The following is a 20,496-nucleotide window of genomic DNA, read 5'->3' on the forward strand; positions in this document are numbered from 1 at the left end:
CCGCTTAAAAATCTGAGTATCATACATAAAGCAAACATAAGCTTGAAAAGGTAGAGAAAAGGCAAACAAGTTAGAAACCTTGGAACATAACGATAACTGTTGAGTTTCCTGGGTTTTCTTTTGCCTTATGTATACCAGACTGGATGCAAGAGAAGGCAGCAACTCAGAAATGCTAATGAGTGAAGACAGCAAGAACAACAACAACAAAAGCCTGCTCTTTCTAGCCAAGGAACCAAAAAAAGTAGCAGCCTAACAAGACAAAAATTTCAGATGACAATGCTCTACTCCAGCCAAACATCCTAGAAAAATCTGTGGATCCATCTCCACCTGAACCAGCAAAAGCCCAGTGAAAAACCCATGCTCAGGTTGTAACTAAGCACCCCAAGTGCCTATCCCATGACTCTCCCCATACCTCTTATAGCAATGGGGTGATCCTCCTCCTCTCAGGCTAGGGTGGTATCAGAGGAGGCCTAATCGAGTTAGGACATTCATAGCCACTCACTGGTAAAGCCACCAACTACCCACAGTGTCAATGGAGACCACTAGGGGGGCAGTAATTAGGCATCCTGGCCCTTCCCAGCTAGAGTGGTATCAGCTGAGGCCTACGAAGAGCCTTAACTCCCACCCCCACTGAGCAGTAATGAAGCATCAACACCAAGTCAACCGAGTGGGGAACCTGGACTTCCACCCCAACCTGTCACAACACAATACGCCTCCCTTCCCCAGATGAAAAGGTATCAGAGAAAGCCTGCTGTAAGAGAAGATCTAAATAAGGTCCAGAGTCTCGTAATACCCAAAATACCCAGGTTTCAATCAAAAATCACTCTTCATACCAACAATCATAAAAATCAACTTTAGAAAGACAAAAATCAGCTTTAAAAAGATAATCAACAGATGTCAACACTGAGATAACACGGATGTCAGATCTGACATAGATTTAAGGCAGGAATATAAAAATGCTTCAATGAATACAAACATACTTAGAATGAACTGGAAGTTTTATAACTAAAATATACTATTATAACCCAAATAAAAAACTCAACTGATGGGTTCAATACCAAAAGAGGAGAGGGTCAAGAGTCAGTAAATTTAAAGACAGCACAATAGAAATTACCCAATCTAAACAAAAAGAAAAAAGACAGTCCTAGGGACCAAACAAATGATCTAACATTCATATAATCAGAGTCCCAAAATGAGGGAAGACAGCAGGGCTGAAAAACAATTTGAGTAATGGCTGAAAACTTTCCAAACCTGGGACAAAACCTCAATCTACTACAGATTCAAGAATGTCATTGAACCCCAAACAAGACAAACCCAGAGAAATCCACATCAAGTCATATCATACTCAAACCTCAAACTAAATACACTCCTGCTCAATCTGAAAACTAAAGGCAAAGAAAACAATCCTGAAAGCATTAAGACAGAAAGAACTTCTTACCTACAGGGGACAAACAATTCCAGCGACAGTAGATTTCTCATCAGAAACTATGGAGGCCAAAGAGGGAGCAAAAACATTTGTCAAGTGTTGAAAGAAAATAACTGTGAAGCCAGAATCCTATATTCAGTGAATATATCCCTCAGAAATAAAGAAGAAATGAGGCCATGCTCAGATAAAGAAAAACTAGGAGAATTTGTTAACAGCAGACCTGCTCTAAAAGAATGGTTAAAGCAAGTTTTTGAAACAAAAAATTAAGAAGATTTGAATTTATCAGTAAGGAAGAACAACAGAAAATGCAAAATGAGTCAATACAATACTCTCCTTTTCCTTTTGGGTTTTCTAAATTGTGTTTGATGGTTGAAGAACAAAAAAACTGATATGGTTCTCAAATATAAATAAATATTTAAGACAGTAATGTAAAGGGAAGGAAGCATTCTAAATTTCACTTAAATGGCTTGTGTCTATAATCCCAGTGCTTTGGGAGGCCAACGCAGGGGAATCACTTGAGGCCAGGAGTTTAAGACCAGCCTGAGAAACATAGCAAGATCCCCACCTCTACAAAAATTAAAGAAATTAGCTGAGTGTGGTGGTGCACGCCCATAGTCCTAGCTACTCGGGAGGCTGAAGCAGGAGGATTGCTTGAGGCCAGGAGTTTCAGGCTTCAGAGAGCTAAGACTGTGCCACTGCACTCCAGCCTGGGTGACTGAGCAAGATCTTATTTCTGAAGAAAAAAAAAAATTGTAAAATGCTGATAATACAGTAGACAAATGAGTTACTATAGATAAATAAAAATGGAATTCTAAAAACCATTCGCGTAACCCAGAAAGTTAGGGGGGAAAAACTCAGAGAGAAATGAAAAAGACAAAAAGAAAAATGGCAGACTTAAAATAATAACTGATATTAAGGCTTAAATATAAATGGTCTAAATACACCAATTAAAAGACATAGGCAGAATAGATTTAAAAAATATATGATCCAACTATATCATCTACAAGAAACTTACTCATTATAATATACATAGATTAAAAGTAAAAGATTGAAAAAAGATGATGTAATGAAAAAAGAGTCAATTCCAAAGACACAGCAATACTAAATGTAGACTGTACTAACAACAGAACTGCAAAACATGACAGTACTGAAAGGAGAAAGAGAAAAATCCACATTGTAACTGAAGATTTCAACACCTGTCTCTCAATGGTTGATAAAACAGTAGACAGAGAACAAACAAGGATATAGAAGAATTCAACATCATCAACCAATAGTATCTAATAAACACTTATACAACATTCCACCCAACAGAACACATACTCTTTTCAAGCTCCCATCAAACATATCTAAAATAGAGCCATAAAACAAATTCTCAAAAACTCAACAACCTAAGCTAGCATCTTAAGAAACTGATAAAAGTTGAGCAACATAAACCAACAGCAAACAAAAAGGAAGATATAAATAACATTTAAAACAGAACACAAACAGTAAAAAGCTAGTTCTTTGAAAAGATCAATAAAATTCACAAACTTCTAGCAAGACTGACCCAAAAAAAGACCTACACTGCCAATTTCAAAAATGAAACTGGCAATTTCAAAAATGAGACCAGCCCTGACAACACAGCAAGACTTCATCTCTACAAAAAAATTTTTTTAAATTAGCCAGGCATGGTGGCCCACGCCTATAGTCCCAGCTACTCAGGAGGCAGAGGTGAGCAGATTGCTTGGGAGGTCGAGGCTGCAGTGAGCACCACAGCCAGTTGCACCACAGCCACAGTAAGACCCTGTCTCAAAAAAAGAGAAAGAAACGGGCTATCACTACAGACCTAGCAGATGTTGAAAGGATAATAAGGAAATATTACGAACAACTCTGTATACATAGATTTTACCTTAGATGGAATGTACCGATTCCTCAAACAGCACAAACTACTATAGCTCACCCAGTATGACCCGAAATGAAGTAGTTAATTTGAACAGTCCTATAACCATTAAGTTAATGGACTTCATTAAAAAGTAACACTAGCAGGTGAGTGACTCACGCCTGTAATCCAAGCTACTCAGGAGGCTGAGGCACGAGAATCACTTGAACCCAGGAGGTGGGGGGTTGCAGTGAGCTGAGATTGCACCACTGCACTCCAGGATGCACAACAGAGCAAGACTCTGTCTCAAAAAAAAACAAAGTCACACTAATTTTGCACAATCTCTTCTGGAAAATGGGAAACAAGTCATTTGCCAATTCGTTTTATAAAGTCAGTATTACTAATACCAAAATCGAAAAAAACAGTACCAAAAAAAAGTTCAGACCGGTATCACACCTCATGAATACAGACACAAAAGTCCTTAACAAAATATTAGCACACAGAACTCAGCAATACAAAAAATTACACAGGATGATCAAGTAGGAATGTATTCCAGGGTTCCAAGGCTGGATCAATATTCAAAAAACCAATCAATATAATCCACTATATTAACAGGCAACAGCAGATAAACCACATGATCATATAAACTGATGAAGAAAACGCATCTGACAAAATACCAGTCATGAAAAAGCGCTCAAAAATTTAGGAACAGGAAACAGTTCTCAACTTTCCAACTTGAGAGAGAATACCTACAAAACAAAACAACAACAAAAAACCCTAATATGCTTAATCGTGACAGACTGAATGACAAGTCAAGAATATCTGTTCCTAACAATGCTATTCAACACAGGACTGAAAGTTTACCAGTGCAATAAGGCAAAAAAAGAAAAGGCATATAGATCACAAAGGAAGAAATAAAACTGTCCTTATTTGCAGATCACATGATAGTCTACAGAGAAAATCACAACACACACCTTGAATAGGTAGTCTAGCTAGGGCACAAGATTCAAGATCAATATGCAAAAATCAATTATATTTCTATATATTAGTTATGAACACATAAAAATAGAAAATAATATACGATTCATAATTGCTTAAAAAATACTTAGGTATAAATCTAATAGAGCAAAAACAGGACTCATATGCTAAAAACTATAAAATGCTGATGACAAAAGTCAAAGAAGATGTAAATAAATGAAGAGACATACCACAGTCATGGATTAGAACACTCAGCACAGTATTAGTTCTCCTCAAAATTATATATACAGGTTTAATACAATTCCACTCAAAAACTCCTTCTCCTCAAAAAAACTCCCAGCAAGATTTTTATAAATGTAGAAAACATTTTTCTAAAATGTACACACAGAAAGGCAAAGGAATTAGGATAGTTCAAAACAATTATGAAAAAAAAATAAAGATGGGAGAAATCTATTAGATTCCAAGAAAAATTATAGAGCTACAATAATGAGGACTGTGTATGTAGTACTGGTGGAGGGGCAAATATACAGATCAATGAAACAGAACAGGAAAATCAGAAACAGCCCCACGCAAGTATAGCCAAACAATTTCTGATAGAGGTGCAAAAGCAATTCAATGGCAGAAGAATAGTCTTTCAACAAATGCTGATGGAACAACTGAGTACCTATAGGGGAAAAAGGAACTTCAACCTAAATCTCACACCTTCATAAGGAAATCAACTCAAAATGGATTACATATTCAATGTAAAACTAGCAGTATAAAACTTTTACAAGAGAACACAGGAGAAAATCTTTAAGGTCTATGGCTTGGTAAGGAGTTCTTACGCACAACATCAAAAGCATAATCCATAAAATAATATTTAAAAATCAATATACTGGATTTAATAAAAATTAAAAATATTTGCTCTGTGAAAGACCCTATTAAAGAGGATGAAAAGACAAGCCACAGACTGAAAGAAAATATTTGCAAACTATGTATCTGATACAGGATTCATATTAGAATGTATTCAAATTCTCAAAACTCAACAGTAAAAAAAAAAAAAAAAAAATAACAACACAACAACAAAAAACCAATCCAATTAGAAAATGAGCAAAAGATATGAAGAGACATCACCAAAAAGGATATACGAATGGTAAATAAGCACATGAAAAAGATGTTCAACATCACTAGCCATCAGGGAAATGCAAATTAAGACCACGATGAGATATCACTACACACCTATCAGAACAGCTAAAATAAAAAATAATGACAATACCAAATGCTGGCGAAGATTCGGAGACACTGGATCTCTCATACATTGCTGGTGGGAATGTAAAATGGCACGGCCACTCTGGAAAATAGTTTGGCAGTTTCTTAAAAAACTAAACAAACTTAACCATGACCCAGCAATTGCCCTCCTAGGCATTTACCCAGAGAAATGAAAACTTAAGTCCACACAAAACCTGGACACAACTGTTGATTAGCAGCTTTATTTGCAATAGCCCAAAACTGGAAACGACCAAAACCTCCTACCATAGATAGTTAAATAAACTATGATAATCCATACCATGGGATACTACTCAGCAATAAAAATGGCGAACTACTGATACAGGCAACAACTTGGATGGATCTCAAAGGTCTGAGTGGAAAAAAACAATCTTAAAAGGTCCCAAACTGTACCATTCTTGAAATGACAAAATTCACGTGATAAAATGACATAAAACTATACACACACATTGTACCAGTGTCAATTTTCTGGATTTGATACTGTATTACAGTTATATAAGATATAAACTTTGGATTCTGGATAAAGATCATATGGGACCTCTCTGAACAATCTTTGAAACATCCTATGAATCAAGTTATTTGAAGATCAAAAGTTTAAAGAAAAAAGAAAAAAAACAGTTTTTACATCAAGCCAAGAAAAAAGTAAATCAGGCTCTGCCCAAGAAAATGTGAAGTGGCCTGAAATTCACATCAAGAAAAGAAACTGGACAGCAATTTCACCAAATTTGATAATCCTAAATGCTCATGTAATATCACCAACAGCTTCTCTAAATCATCAGCTACAAAAAAATACAGACACACACACAAACACACACACACACGCACCCAGACACACACCCAGATGGTCCCTGACTTAAAATGGTCTGATTTACAATTTTTCAACTTTACCAAAATGGTACAAAACAGCTGCAATTTTGAAGTATTTGGAATTTGGAATTTTGATCTTTTCCTGGGCTAGCAGTATGCAGTATGTGAGATATTCAATGCTTTATTATAAAACAGGCTTTGTGTTAGATAATTTTGCCCAATCTGTAGGCTAATTCTGAGCACATTTAAGGTAGGCTGGGCTAAGCTGATAATCAGTAGGTTATGTGTATTAAATGCATTTTCAACTTATGATGGGTTTATCACGATGTAATCCCATCATAAATTGAGGAGAATCTGTATAAATCCATCAACAGGAGCAGGGACTGGCAAACTACAGCCCATAAGCCAACTCCAGCCACCTGTTTTTGTAAATAAAATTTTACTGACATAGTCACGGAGATACAAAAAAATAAAAACAAAAGCCAATTCTGTTGGCTTTAGTTACTGGTTATCTTGTAACAATACTGAGTATCAGAGAACACTATCACCTTATAAAACTATACTCATCTTACTAGAGCACAAAGAATTATATTTCAATGGCATGTTTTATTATTAAAACAAGTTTCTAAATACATCAAAATATGAGACTTTAAAAAATGCAATTTCCCATCTGCCATTCAATTTAATAAACTACATAAACTGCTCCCTGCCAAGTTCCAACACACACACATACACACACACACACACACGATGGAAGTACAGCTTAACTGCAGTTACCATACCTTAGAAAGTATCAAATCGCCTAACCATCGCACACAATCAACATAATTCCTATGTATGTCTCTGGTAGAAAAATCAGGAAAATGGATTTTCTGAGAAATAAATGGCCTGAAGGAAGAATGGAAATGTAAAAAGTTAAAAGAAAAAATTATAGTAGAATCATACTCTTTTTCATTTTTGGATTTATAAAACTTGGAAAAACAAAATGTAAGACTATTAATTCCTCTGTGTTCCTACATAACCAACCACCTTATCTATTTATTGAAAGCTAAAGTCTCATTCCACTTTTATTTTTCCCCATTATTAACGAATTTAATTTTTGTCTTATGATGGATACTTCGTTTATAAACATTGTAGTTTCCTGCCTTTTACTATATATAATCCAAAATTAATCACTTCAATTCTGGGTACCCTAACCAATAATAAAGGCCTGATCAGTTTCTCACAGAAAATATGCTAAGCTACCTACTAAGTCCTTAAAATTAAGCATTAATAGTCTATGAAAGTCAACATATCTACACTATTTCAAAAGATAGTCATCCATCCTTCCAGGAACAACTAAACATCATTTCAAAGTCTGCTAAAGATAATTCTAGAGTCCTGCCTTGAGCAATAATTTCTGAAAATGATACCTTACGAATTTAAAATTTCTTAAGTGGAGCCGAGTGCAGTGGCTCACGCCTGTAATCCCAGCACTTTGGGAGGCTGAGGCAGGTGGATCATCTGAGGTCAGGAGTTCGAGACCACCCTACCCAATATGGTGAAACCCCATTTCTACTAAAAATACAAAAAAAAATTTTATTAGCCACGCATGGTGGCAGGTGCCTGTAATCCAGCCACTTGGGAGGCTGAGGCAGGAGAATCTCTTGAAACTGGGAGGCAGAGGTTGCAGTAAGCCAAGATTGTGCCACTGCACTCCAGCCTGGGCAACAAGAGCAAAACTCTGTCTCAAAAAAATAAAATAAAACAAAATAAAATTTCCTAGGACTTTTCCAAATTCTGTGTTTAGGAAACTAAATGGCACCATTGTTTTCATTAGAGATATCTGAGAAAAAACAAAACAAGCTGCTACTAATTCTGGAGTTATTTAATTAACAGTATAGTTAACATTCCTAATATACTTAGTTTTAAATCAGAAATAGCTGTATAAGTATAATATGCCCTGAATTAGTTGTCTTAGGCAATTCATATGTCCTCTCTTTACTTTTTCCCTCAGATATGTAAAAAAGCACTTTGGATTCCATCAACTCAAAACAATCCTTCCAATTCAAAATCTGGGATATTTTGTTAAAACATTAAAATGTTATTCATGATCTTATATAAATTCTTAATTCTGCTATAATTATATTAATTGGTTTTTTGCCAAGTACATATTATAATTGTATGGCCAAACCTCTCTCAAAAAAAAAAAAAAAGTACAACTGTTATTTTTTGAAAACTGTGAAATATAGTTTGTATTTATTCCAGATATCTAGAAAATAATCTAAAAATACAAATTTAACATTGTACTACTAGTTCCTGGTGTTTTAAAGGGGAAAGGTAAAACTTTTAATAATTCTTAGAGGGCACTTATGTCTGATGAATGTTAGTGCATTGAAATATTTACTGATGCTTACAAATTTAATAATCGATTAACAATCTGGCTTGATAACCAGAAAATGAACTCTAGCTGTTTGCTAAAACAAAAGTACCAACAAAGTTAACATGCAGGCATACAATGTTTACAGTGAAAGTGTTAATGACAGCCTGGTAAGATTCTAAAGACAGTTACTGCATTAAGAATTGAGACATTTCAAAAATATACTAAGAAAACTGCAAAATTCCCCAACCTATAGTACCATGAAGCGAGGCTCCTGCATTTGAATTCTCTCCATTTAATGAAGTGAGCATCATTTAGAGAAAAGCATTATCATGAATTAGAGCTAAGAACTCCATTGTTTAAAACTGTGGTTTACCATCCTGAATTAGAATTAGTATCATTTAAAAAATGTTAACATTATTCTAAAGTGACCTTTACTCTCCCTAGTCCATAATAAGCTTAAGTGACTTAAAACTTTCACATTTCTAACTTAAAAGGCCAAGCATACGCATACCAAAATAGAAATAAGTAAAATGTGCTACTAAGTTAAGATGACAACACAATTTAAAGGGGATTTTGAAAAGTAAGTCACAAACACTGCAAATAAAGGACTTCTTAAAGGGGTGAATTTTATGGCATGTAAATTATGCCTTAAAGTTAAAAGAAGATCTTCTGAACTCAATGTTGGGGCTTATATAGCACTTTTGGGAAAAAATAAAACATATATTCAACAGCACAAAACAGAAAATTGTTTTAAATACCACAACTGTTACCTGTTAGTTTTATTTGGATTATAATCATAAGATTCCTTAATTGCATTCATCATTCTCTTTGAATTGATCCTCCAAAGTTTAAGAGAGTGATCCATACCACAGGACATTATTTTTTCACCCAAAAGATCATAATCCTGTATGTAAAACCAAAAAGTTTTATATAAATTACAGTTCCAAATTATATTCATCCAATTTTCACCTAATATGCAACATGGTGAAAACTGTATTTCAAATCACAATACAAACTACATTTTGGGTTTCATCTAAACAGGTCATAAATCAGAATTTACTACTTTCAAGATTTACAGTTTTAATTGGTTTGTCACCATCAGAATATATGAGCATTTACAATGTATAAATCAAGAAAAAATTACTTAATCTTAGTTTTATCTATTCAATGACACTAAAATATTTATTTTGCTTATTTTGAAGGTAAATTGATTACTAAAGTAAAATAACTATTCTGATACAAAGAGCTGGATAGTGTATTACTTTTCCTATCCAAACTCAACGGACCAATGAAACTGACACGTGCATGTGAAAATACATGAATCCTTAAAGAGCTGACATTTTACTTTATCTATACTTCTAAGTTAGTCTTAGAGTTCACTTTTAAGTGAATTTTTAAAAGTCTGATAAAAAACAGATTTTAACTTTTTTCATTTGCTGTTTACTAATTTTTAACAGGCATGCAACAGATCATCTATTGTAACAACCTCATTTCATAGGCAGACACTAAGGCCCAGAGATGCTATTTAATTTAGCAAAAGGCACATAAATGAGTAATGACAATCTCACACATCTATCCACCTATCAGTGAACTCCTGTATTCACAGAAGAGCTATATACTGTCTCCTGCTCTCATTCTAAGACATAACACTAGAGAGTTCTATTGAAGGAGTATATTTTCCTTACTAACCTAGATATTATATGTTAATCCAGTCTTTGAATTAATTATGAGTACCATTTTATATGAGCCTAAGAACTTTAGGCTTGATGTTTACTGAATCCTGTACAGATGTGCTACTTCTAATTACCTCACTGTCAACAGCAACAAGACATCCCTAGAGACAATATCACTAATTTGGAGTTATTAATAAAGAACAGTTCACTTGGCTTGTACACACATAAAGCCAGATGTAGAATGCTACTGCAACTTTTAGGAAATCCAAGTTGACAAGGTATTCCAAGGAAAGTATGATTCTCACAAAGGAATCCAAACGTCAACATAGGAAGATTTTAGTACCTTCACCTAACATGTTACATGCTATAAAACATGGTGCCCCTTTACATAGTTTAATGGAAAACAACCTAAGAGGTGTGACATTTCAGGAATTAAATGAGTTAAATATGGAACATAAGCTAAAATAATGTTAAAATCTGAAACCTGACTAAAAACACTTGTATAATAGACCAATGGATTATAATACATCAATATAAAGGTGGTATTTATCTTTAAACAAAATTAACTACTGGTCTTGTATTACACCACACCAACCAAAGAGAATGGCTAGAAATAAGTTACCTAAAACAGTGTGAGCACAATAAAACACTTCCAAAAAGCAAAAATCTTATGTTTCAACTTCAAAGAAAAGATGGAAAAGTACTTTAATGGTTACATAATTTTTTTTCTTTAATAACTGCGAAACAGCAAAACAAACATTAACTTAGTGATTTTAGATTAAAAGGAAAGGAGCAAGATCATAGTGCTCTCATGAGAATCCAGGGATTGGTATAGATAAAATGCAAGTAATTTAAAAAAATATATAGTCTTTACTGGTTTTATTCCTTCATCTGGAGATTAAATCTTCTACGTCAAACATAAGTGAATGTCTGCCTGACAGGCTACATGAAACAAACCACGCTTTCTTACAAGGAAAGAGTTTCATGGAGACTGTTCACAGCTATGTAAACCTGAAAGTCATTGCCCTGCAGTTTTCAACTTACAGCACTTAGAACTTCATCTCTGTGCCCTTCAACGCCTCCAAATATTGCCACCAGAGTGTCCGTTTGGATATTCCACAATCGTAAAGCATGATCTAATATAAACATACAAAAATTAGGTGAATGTTATTTACTGTGAACTTTCAACATCTTGTGAAAGAAAAACTACTAAAGTCTAGATGAAAGTTATGCATAGTAAAGCCTAAAAATGGAATCCGTATTACATAGCAACTTAAAATATTTACATCAGATGTAGAATTAGCTAGGTAAGTGCTACAGTTTGAATAGGTCCCCCCAAAAGCATGTGCTAGAAACTCAATACCCAATGCAATAGTGATGTGAGCTTGGGCCTAATGGGAGGTATTTAGGTCATGGGGGCTCCATCCTCACAAATGGATTAATACTGATTATAAAAAGGGCCTGAGGTTATAAATTCAATCTCTTGCTCCCTCACACCCTCTCCTGCCCTTTTGCTGAGACGATTCAGCATGAATGCCCTGACCAGATACCAGCAGTCTCCAGAACCATGAGCCAAATAAATTTGTGTTCATTATAAATTACCCAGTCAGCCAGGCATGGTGGCTCATGCTTGTAACCCCAGCACTTCAGAAGGCCAAGATGGGAGGACTGCTTGAGTCCAGGAGTTTGAGACTAGCCCTAGCAATATAGGAACACCCTGTCCCAACAAAAAATTTTAAAATTAGTGAAGCCTGAGCTTCACTAGGAATAGGAATAGGAAAGAAATGAATGAATGAATCCATCAGTCAGTCACCTAGTCTGTGGTATTCCATTATAGCAGCATAAAATGGACTCAGAGAGAATGTTAGTATTCAAAAATGGGACTACTGCTATAAATACCTAAAAATGTGGAGATGACTTTGGAACTGCGTAATAAGGAGAGGCTGGAAGAATCTGGAGAAGCAGGCTAGAAAAAGCCTGTATCGATGTGAGTGGAGCATTGAGGGTAATTCCAGTGAGGACTGAAAAGAAGACAATAGCTGCAGGGAGAGCCTTTATCTTCTTAGCGATTACTTAAGTGGTTGTGATCAGAATGTTGGTAGAACAATGTTGGTAGAATATTGAATGATCTGTCTGAGATCATTCAACGAGGTCACAGACAGAAATGAGAAGGTATTGGAAAATGGAGTAAAAAGTATCCCTGTTGGCAGGGTATGATGGTTCATGCCTGTAATCCCAGTACTTTTTGAGATTGAGGCAGGAGGATCACTTGAGGCCAGGAATTCAAGACCAGCCTGGGTAACATAGTGAGACCCCACGCCTACAAAAAATAAATTAGCCAGGTGTGGTGGTGTGTACCTGCAGTCCTAGCTCCTTGGGGGGCTGAGGCAAGAGGATCACTTGAGCCTAGGAGTTTGGGGCTGCAGTGAGCTATTATCATGCCACTGCACTCCAGCCTGGGTGACAGAGACCAACTGTCTTTAAAAAAATAAAATAAAAAGCCAGGCCAGGTGTGGTAGCTCATGCCTGTAATTCCAGCAGCATGGGAGGCTGAGGCGGGTGGACACTTGAGCTCAGGAATTGGAGACTAGCCTGGGCAACATGGTGAAACCCCATCTCTACAAAAAATACAAAAATTAGCTGGGTGTGGTGGCATGTGCCTGTAGTCCTGGCTACTCGGGAGGCTGAGGTGGAAGGATCGCTGGCATGGTGCTGGCATCTGGTGAGGGCCTTCATGCTGAATTGTCTCACAGCAAAAGGGCAGGAGAGGGTGTGAGGGAGCAGAGGTTGTGCCACTGCATTCCAGCCTGGGTGACAAGAATGAGACCTTGCCTCAAAAAAATTAAATAAATAAATAAATAAATGCCATCCTTCCCATACAGTTGTGAAGAACTTGGCAGGATTGTGTCCATGCCCTAGGACTTTGTGGAAGGCAGAAGTTAAGAGCAATGAATTCGACACCTGGCAGAAGAAAAATCTGAGCATCAAAGCATTCACAGTGATGCATGGCTTCTTCTGGCTGCTTATCATAAAATGAGAAATGATCTAAAGGTAAACTTTGTAATTAAAAAGGAAAGCAAAACAGAAAAATGTGTAAACTCTCAGCCTGGCCACATAAAGAATAAAAAAGCAGGCTGGGTGTGGTGGCTCACGCCTGTAATCCCAATGCTTTCGAAGGTTGAGGTGGGAGGATCATTTGAACCCAGGAGTTCAAGACTAGCCTGGGCAACATAGTCCTTGCCTCTTCAAAAAAAATATAAAATAAAAAAGCATGTTTGGGAGAGAATATTAAGGATGTGGCTAAGTGACTAATTGCTAAGGAGATTAATAGGGAATAGAAGGCAGGTTCTATTCACCAAGAAATGGGATAATGACCCCAAAGGCATTTCAGAGATCTTCAAGACATAGCTAGGACCTTGAGGACAAGGTTTCCAGAGTAGCACCCGTGGGACCTCTACATTCACTGTCCAGGGCCACTTCAGCACTTTGCTCCCCCTATTCCAAGGCAGTGCTCTTTGGTCACCCCATAGCTTGAGGGGGCTCCAGTATGGCTCAGGCCATAGCTTTTGAAGGTATAAGCAGCAAATCTTGGCAGTGCCCATGTGGTGTTAAGTCTGCAGATGCAGAGAATGCAGGAACTGTGGAGGCATGGCTTCCTCTCTAGATTTCAAAAGACATCACAAAGAGTCTGGGGCTCCAGGCAGAAACTTTTCAGAAGGGCAGAGCCACAAAGCAGTTCCCACTACAGCAACACCTGGTGGAGCCATGGGGAAAAAGCCATCCCCCAAATCCCAGAACTGCTGAGCTACCAGGGCACACCATCAGCCTGGTGTGCTGCAGGCACCAACTCATAAGATGCTATGTGGGCTGCACGTGGCAAACCCATAAGGATGGGGCTGCCCAAGGCCTCTGGGGCCCAAACCCCACACCCAGCATGCCCAGAAGGCAAAACATGGAGTCAAGGAAGATTATTCTGGTGCCCTGGATTTAATCTTGTTTGTTCTGTTGGGTTTTGGACTTACTTGGGACCAGTTACCCTTATTCTTGCCTATCTCTCCTTTTTGGACAGGACTGTCTATCCTATGCTTATCCTACCACTGTATTTTGGAAATAGGTAAGATGCCTGATTTCACAGACCCACAGATGGAGAATTTACGTCAGGAGGAATCCTGCCTTGAGTCTCACCCATATCTGATTGAGATGTAACCCTGACTTGATGCCAGAAGGAGTTAAGACTTTTGGGGTTATTGGATGTAATGAATGTATTTTATATGTGAGGATTTGAATTTTGGGGGCTAGGGGCAGAATGCTACAGCTTAAATGAGCCCCCCAAAAAGCATGTTGGGAAACTTAATCCCAATGCAGCAGTGTTGGGAGATGAGATCTAATGAGAAGTGTTAGGTCATGAGAGTGCCACCCTTATGAATGACTTCATTCCAATTATTAAAAAAAAAAAAGGCTTGAAGTTCAATTTCTTGTTCTTACTCTCTAATGCCAGGTTAAAATGGACTAAGACAGTAAGTTAAGAAATATTTATGTGGTCTGAAAAATATTTTAAGCATATTTATCTCAAATAACTTCCTGTAAACAATCTAATTTGATGGAAATATACTTTTAAGATAAAATACAGATTTGACATAAGCAATTTTATCCCACAGAACAAGATACTAGCTTTTCCCTTTACCACACTCACATTAAAAAATTAAAAGGGGACTGAGATTTATGATTTTTACAGTAAGCCGAAAACATAACTACATATATCATGCACAATTTTATAGAATGACAGTCCTTCAAAAATTATACAGCTATAATTTGAGCAATGTTATATTAAACATTAATAAAGAATGTACAGCAGGCCAGGTGCAGTAGCTCACACCTGTAATCCCAGCACTTTGGGAGGCCAAGGTGTGAGGATTTTTTACGGCCAGGAGTTTGAGACCAGGTTGAACAACATAATGAAATCATCTCTACAAAAAATTTTTAAAAATTAGCCAGGCATGGTAGTGTGCACATGTAGTCCCAGCTACTCAGAAGGATGAGGTGGGAACATTGCTTGAGGAAAGAAGGTCAAGGCTACAGTGACATGTGATCACATCACTCTACTATAGCGTGGTTGACAGAGTGAGATCCTGTCTCTAAACAGTATTTTTTTTTTTTTTAAAAAAAAGAATGTAAAGACATATAAGCTTCAAATATAACAATATTCATTCTGTCTGTGACTATAAATGCATCACATCAATACCCCAGAGGTAGTAATACATGTGAAAATTAACAGTGCTATAAAAATGATTCCTAGGCCGGGCGCAGTGGCTCGTGCCTGTAATCCCAGCACTTTGGGAGGTCGAGGCAGGCGGATCACAAGGTCAGGAGATCGAGACCATCCTGGCTAACACGGTGAAACGCTGTCTCTACTAAAAATACAAAACTAAATAAATAAATAAGCCAGGCGTAGCGGCAGGTGCCTGTAGTCCCAGCTACTCAGGAGGCTGAGGCAGGAGAATGGCGTGAACCCGGGAGGCAGCGGAGCTTGCAGTGAGCCGAGATCATGCCACTGCACTCCAGTCTGGGCGACAGAGCAAGACTCTGTCTCAAAAAAAAAAAAAAAAACATTTTGAGGAACTGCCAGATTGTTTTCCAAAGTGGCTGTACCATTTTACATGCCCACCAGCAGTGCCTGAGGGTGTTTTTCAAAGTAGTTACATTTTACATTCCCACCAGCAGTGCCTGAGGGTTCTGATTTCTTCTTGTGCCAGTTAATACTTGTTAGTATCTAAGGTTTTTATTACAGCCACCTTAAGTAGGTGTGAAGTGGTATCTCATTGTGGTTTTGATTTGTATTTCCTTAATGATTAATATGTTAAACATCTTTTCATGTGGTCAGTGGCCATCTGTGTATGCTCTCTGAAGAAATGTCATTCACAACTTTCTTTTTTTTTTTTTTTTTTTGAGACGGAGTCTCGCTCTGTCGCCCAGGCTGGAGTGCAGTGGCGCGATCTCGGCTCACTGCAAGCTCCGCCTCCCGGATTTACGCCATTCTCCTGCCTCAGCCTCCCGAGTAGCTGGGACTACAGGCGCCCGCCATCTCGCCCGGCTAGTTTTTTGTATTTTTTAGTAGAGACGGGGTCTCACCGTGTAGACCAGGATGGTGTCGATCTCCTGACCTCGTGATCCACCCGTCTCGGCCTCCCAAAGTGCTGGGATTACAGGCTTGAGCCACCGCACCCGGCCCACAACTATTTTTAAATTGGGCTGTCTTTTTATTGTTGAGCTGTAAAAATTCTTGATACACGTCCCTTATTAGCTGAGAATCGCGGCTCATGCTTGTAATTCCAGCATTTTAGGAGGCCGAGGTAGGAGGACTGCTTGAGGCCAGGAGTTTGAGACCAGTCTAGGTAACACAGTAAGACCTCATCTCTACAAACACATTTTTTAACAAATTAGCCAGGTGTGGCATCACGTGCCTGTAGTCCTAACTACTTGGGAGTCTCAGGAGGTTGACGCTATAGTAAGCCATGATCACGCCACTGCACTCTAGCCTGGGTGACTGGGCAAGACCCTGTCTCCAAAAACAAAAAATAAAAATTAAAGTCCTTTATTAGAATGATTTAGAAATATTTTTTCTCCTTTTGGGTAGACTTTACTTTCTTGATAGTATCATTTGCAGCAAAATTCTTATTCATGCTCAAACATCTCATTTTCAAAAGTGCTCTTACTGACACAACAGGGGATGACTAGGGTTAAAAGTTGTGATATTGGGCTGGGTGCAGTGGCTCACACCTGTAATCCCAGCATTTTGGGAGGCTGATGCAGGTGGACCACCTGAGGTCAGGAGTTTGAGACCAGCCTGGCCAACATGGAGAAACCCCATCTCTACTAAAAATACAAAAAATTAGCCAGGCACGGTGGAGGGTATCGGCAATCCCAGCTACTCAGGAGGGTCAGGCAGGAGAATTACCTGCAGCTGGGAGGCAGAGGTTGCAGTGAGCCGAGATAGAGCCACTGCACTCCAGCCTGGGTGCCAAAGCGAGGCTCTGTCTCAAAACTAAATAAATAAATAAAGTGAGGCAGGACGCAGTGGCTCACACCTGTAATCCCAGCACTTTAGGAGGCTGAGGCAGGCAGATCAACTGAGGTCAGGAGTTCAAGACCAGCCTTACCAACGTGGAGAAAGCCCATCTCTACTAAAAATACAAAAATTAGCCGGGCATGGTGGTGCATGCCTGTAATCCCAGCTACTTGGGAGGCTGAGGCAGAAGAATCGCTTGAACCTGGGAGGCAGAGGCTGTGGTCAGCCAAGACTGCACCATTGCACTCCAGCCTGGGCAACAAGAGTAAAACACTGTCTCAAAAACAAAAAAAAAAAAAGAGAAAAAAAAAAGTTGTAATATTTAGAACAAGTGAGGCATTATGGCCTATACACTTGTTCAGAAATATCTGAGCCCCAATTAGTGTTATCAAGAGACAAGAAAAAGTAATCAGCTCTTCCTAGAGGTAGTGATTTCCAAAATGCAATGCTTTCCCTTTATGGCAATATTTCAAATAACTTATCCTGGAAAACTTAGCATTTTTAAGAAATTCTATAAGGAATCCTTTATAAAACAAAAGCTTTTCTAAAAAACAAAAAAGCAATATGAATTTTAATATGTAGTATTTATTATTACACGATTGGACAGAATGATTTGGATATGCTAACACAGCCTGGGATTTTCCTAGTAAAATTTACTGTTGTAAAATTTTTTTTAATTTGGCTTTTTTCCCCTTAGAATACTATCTGTCCACACACTGGGGCCTACTGGAGGGTACAGAGTCGGAGGAGAGAGATCAGGAAAAATAACTACCAGATACTAGACTTGAAATAAAACAGGACTTGTTAACCTAAGTAACAGGCTCTCTAAAATCAAAGATGTTTATATGGAAATAAAGCATTGTAATGAGAATGTACATGCCAAAGTAAATTATGTGTGTTTTCCAAGAGGTAAAGGAAAGACAGAGGTTTTTAAAGAAAAAAATGAGAAGGATTACATAATTGTTTTGAAATAAGACTGGCCACAAAATCAGTAACAGGGGTGATGCCAGTCCAAGAGTGGAAAGGCACTTACTGGCAGTATTTTCTGTGTAAGGTTGTGATGGCCTTTGTGCAAGGTTGTGGTTGTGTTTTTTTGTGAGTTTTTATTATCAGACATACAACCATGTGAACTCTCTTCTCATGGCTTTTTCTATTGTCAAGGTTCTCTTGACATTAGTGACTCCATCTTAATTCCGACAAACTGCACAGACTAAAGAAACATTTGCTTCTCTTACCTTTACTTACTGACAGGAGAAGATTTGGATCTCTTGGGTGAAATTTCAGCTCATTGATAGCATTTCCATGGCCAACATAGTGCTACAATAAATGTAAAACATTTCAAGTTTCCCATCTCAAAATCAGTACTTTTTTTTTCATAAATCTTTAGAGAATGTAAAAATAGTTTCACTTAAAGTAGTGGTTCTCAACCTTGGCTGCATACAAAATCACCTAACAAACTTGAAGTGAAAAGGAAAAAAAAAAAAAAAAGAGCCCAGGCACAGTGGGTGGCTCATGCCTTTAATCCAAGCACTTTGGAAAGTTAAGGCAGAATTGCTTGAGGTCAGGAGTTCAGGACCAGCCAGGGCAATGTAGCAAGACCCTATCTTCATACACACACACACACACACACAAAATAAAAAATTGGCCCTAGCTACTTGAGAGGCTCAGGCAGGAGGATCACTTGAGCCCAGGAGATGGGCTGCAGTGAGCTATAATCATGCCACTACATTCCAGCCCGGGCAAAGGAGTGAGACACTGTCTAAGAACAACAACAACAAAAAAAAAGCAGAAAAAAAAAGATGCTCAAAACTCCACCTGCAGATATTCTGATCGGATTAGCGGAGGCTCCAATTATGTGTACGGTTTAAAAGATCCTCAGGTGATTCTGATGTGTCCCCACAGTTAAAAACAGCTGATGAAAGTGATTTGAAAAACTTCTCTTCTTATCAGCTTCCTAGGTTTCATCTTTATGTTCCTTAAAATGTCTCTTTGACAACCCCCCTCCAGGTTAGGTGTCTTGGAAAATGGACTCGCTCTTATTCATTTAGAGCCTCTCAAAGCAAACCAAGACAAGGGTGAAGGAGGTAAATTATTTAAAAAGAAAACACTACAAATATTAACATTTATCCACTTATTCCTCAATTTACATTACCCAAATGTGATAAAGGTCTCAAAAGATTCATCTAAAGAGAGCAGTAAGAAAAGTACAAATCAAATCAGAAATGTTACTTTCATACTATTAGCTTTAAATTTAACATTACAAGCTTTTACAGTTGTGGATTCAAAAGAAGCAGATCTACAATTCAACCAGAAAAACCCACCTTTATACACTGCATTGTTATAGGATTAATTATCCTAATTATGCCTCTAGATCCAGCTACAGCCAGCAGAGGATGGCTTGTATTGCTATCATAGGTCCATGCACAAGTGTAAAAGTTTTCATCAGCCTAAGAAATTCCACAGTTAAGAAACAAAATGTTTTTGAAAAAGAAACATGTCAATAATTATAATAGAAATTTACAAAGAACTGCTAAAGGTTTTGACACAGACGTTTTCAATTTTCCTTATACAACCAAATATATACAATGGTAATCTGAGGTCTAAAATCCATAACAAACGATCAAACAAAACTAGTCTCTCCACTCAATTTTGTTTACTCTTTAGCTGCTTGTACAACTACTCAACTCTGTAGTTGTAGTACCAAAATAACTGCAGACAATATACAAACGAATGGGCATGGTTGTGTTCCAACAAAACTTTACAAGAACAGGTGGCCAACCTGCAAGCTGTAGTTTAACCTCTGCTCTATCCCATACGTCTATAAATATCTAAATAAGAACAATTCAGTTTTCCACTTCTTTCTTTGTGAGATATTCTCAATACAACAACAGGTCACATTTTAGTATCTTTCAGAGAAAACTGAATGTCCTTGCCTTGCCTTGTTTGCTAGGTTTTTCAAATTGATCTGGAAGAAATATGCTATTACTTAGCTTTTACTTCTCTAACTCTTGGGCTTTTCAAATTTTCCCATTTCTTTATGAACCTGTTTTGCAATATGTT

At 37.5% G+C, this 20,496-nt stretch overlaps 1 protein-coding gene across 2 annotated transcripts in view; it reads right to left on the reverse strand.

Annotated features, from left to right (window-relative positions):
- Window positions 1-20,496, reverse strand: part of EED (embryonic ectoderm development) — a 35,718-nt gene that overhangs the window by 3,470 nt on the left and 11,752 nt on the right. The window contains exons 5-10 of one of the 2 annotated variants that reach the window (XM_011938496.1): window positions 19,758-19,883; window positions 18,672-18,753; window positions 11,415-11,506; window positions 9,468-9,601; window positions 7,118-7,223; window positions 5,518-5,592 (exon numbers count right to left, since the gene is read on the reverse strand). In XM_011938496.1, the coding sequence (XP_011793886.1) occupies window positions 5,518-5,592; window positions 7,118-7,223; window positions 9,468-9,601; window positions 11,415-11,506; window positions 18,672-18,753; window positions 19,758-19,883 (615 nt within the window). The remainder of the gene's footprint in view (window positions 1-5,517; window positions 5,593-7,117; window positions 7,224-9,467; window positions 9,602-11,414; window positions 11,507-18,671; window positions 18,754-19,757; window positions 19,884-20,496) is intronic. The other variant, XM_011938497.1, reaches the window with a different exon arrangement.

The sequence above is a fragment of the Colobus angolensis genome, unplaced genomic scaffold (genome assembly GCF_000951035.1).
Source record: "Colobus angolensis palliatus isolate OR3802 unplaced genomic scaffold, Cang.pa_1.0 Scaffold174, whole genome shotgun sequence".
Taxonomy (NCBI): domain Eukaryota; kingdom Metazoa; phylum Chordata; class Mammalia; order Primates; family Cercopithecidae; genus Colobus; species Colobus angolensis.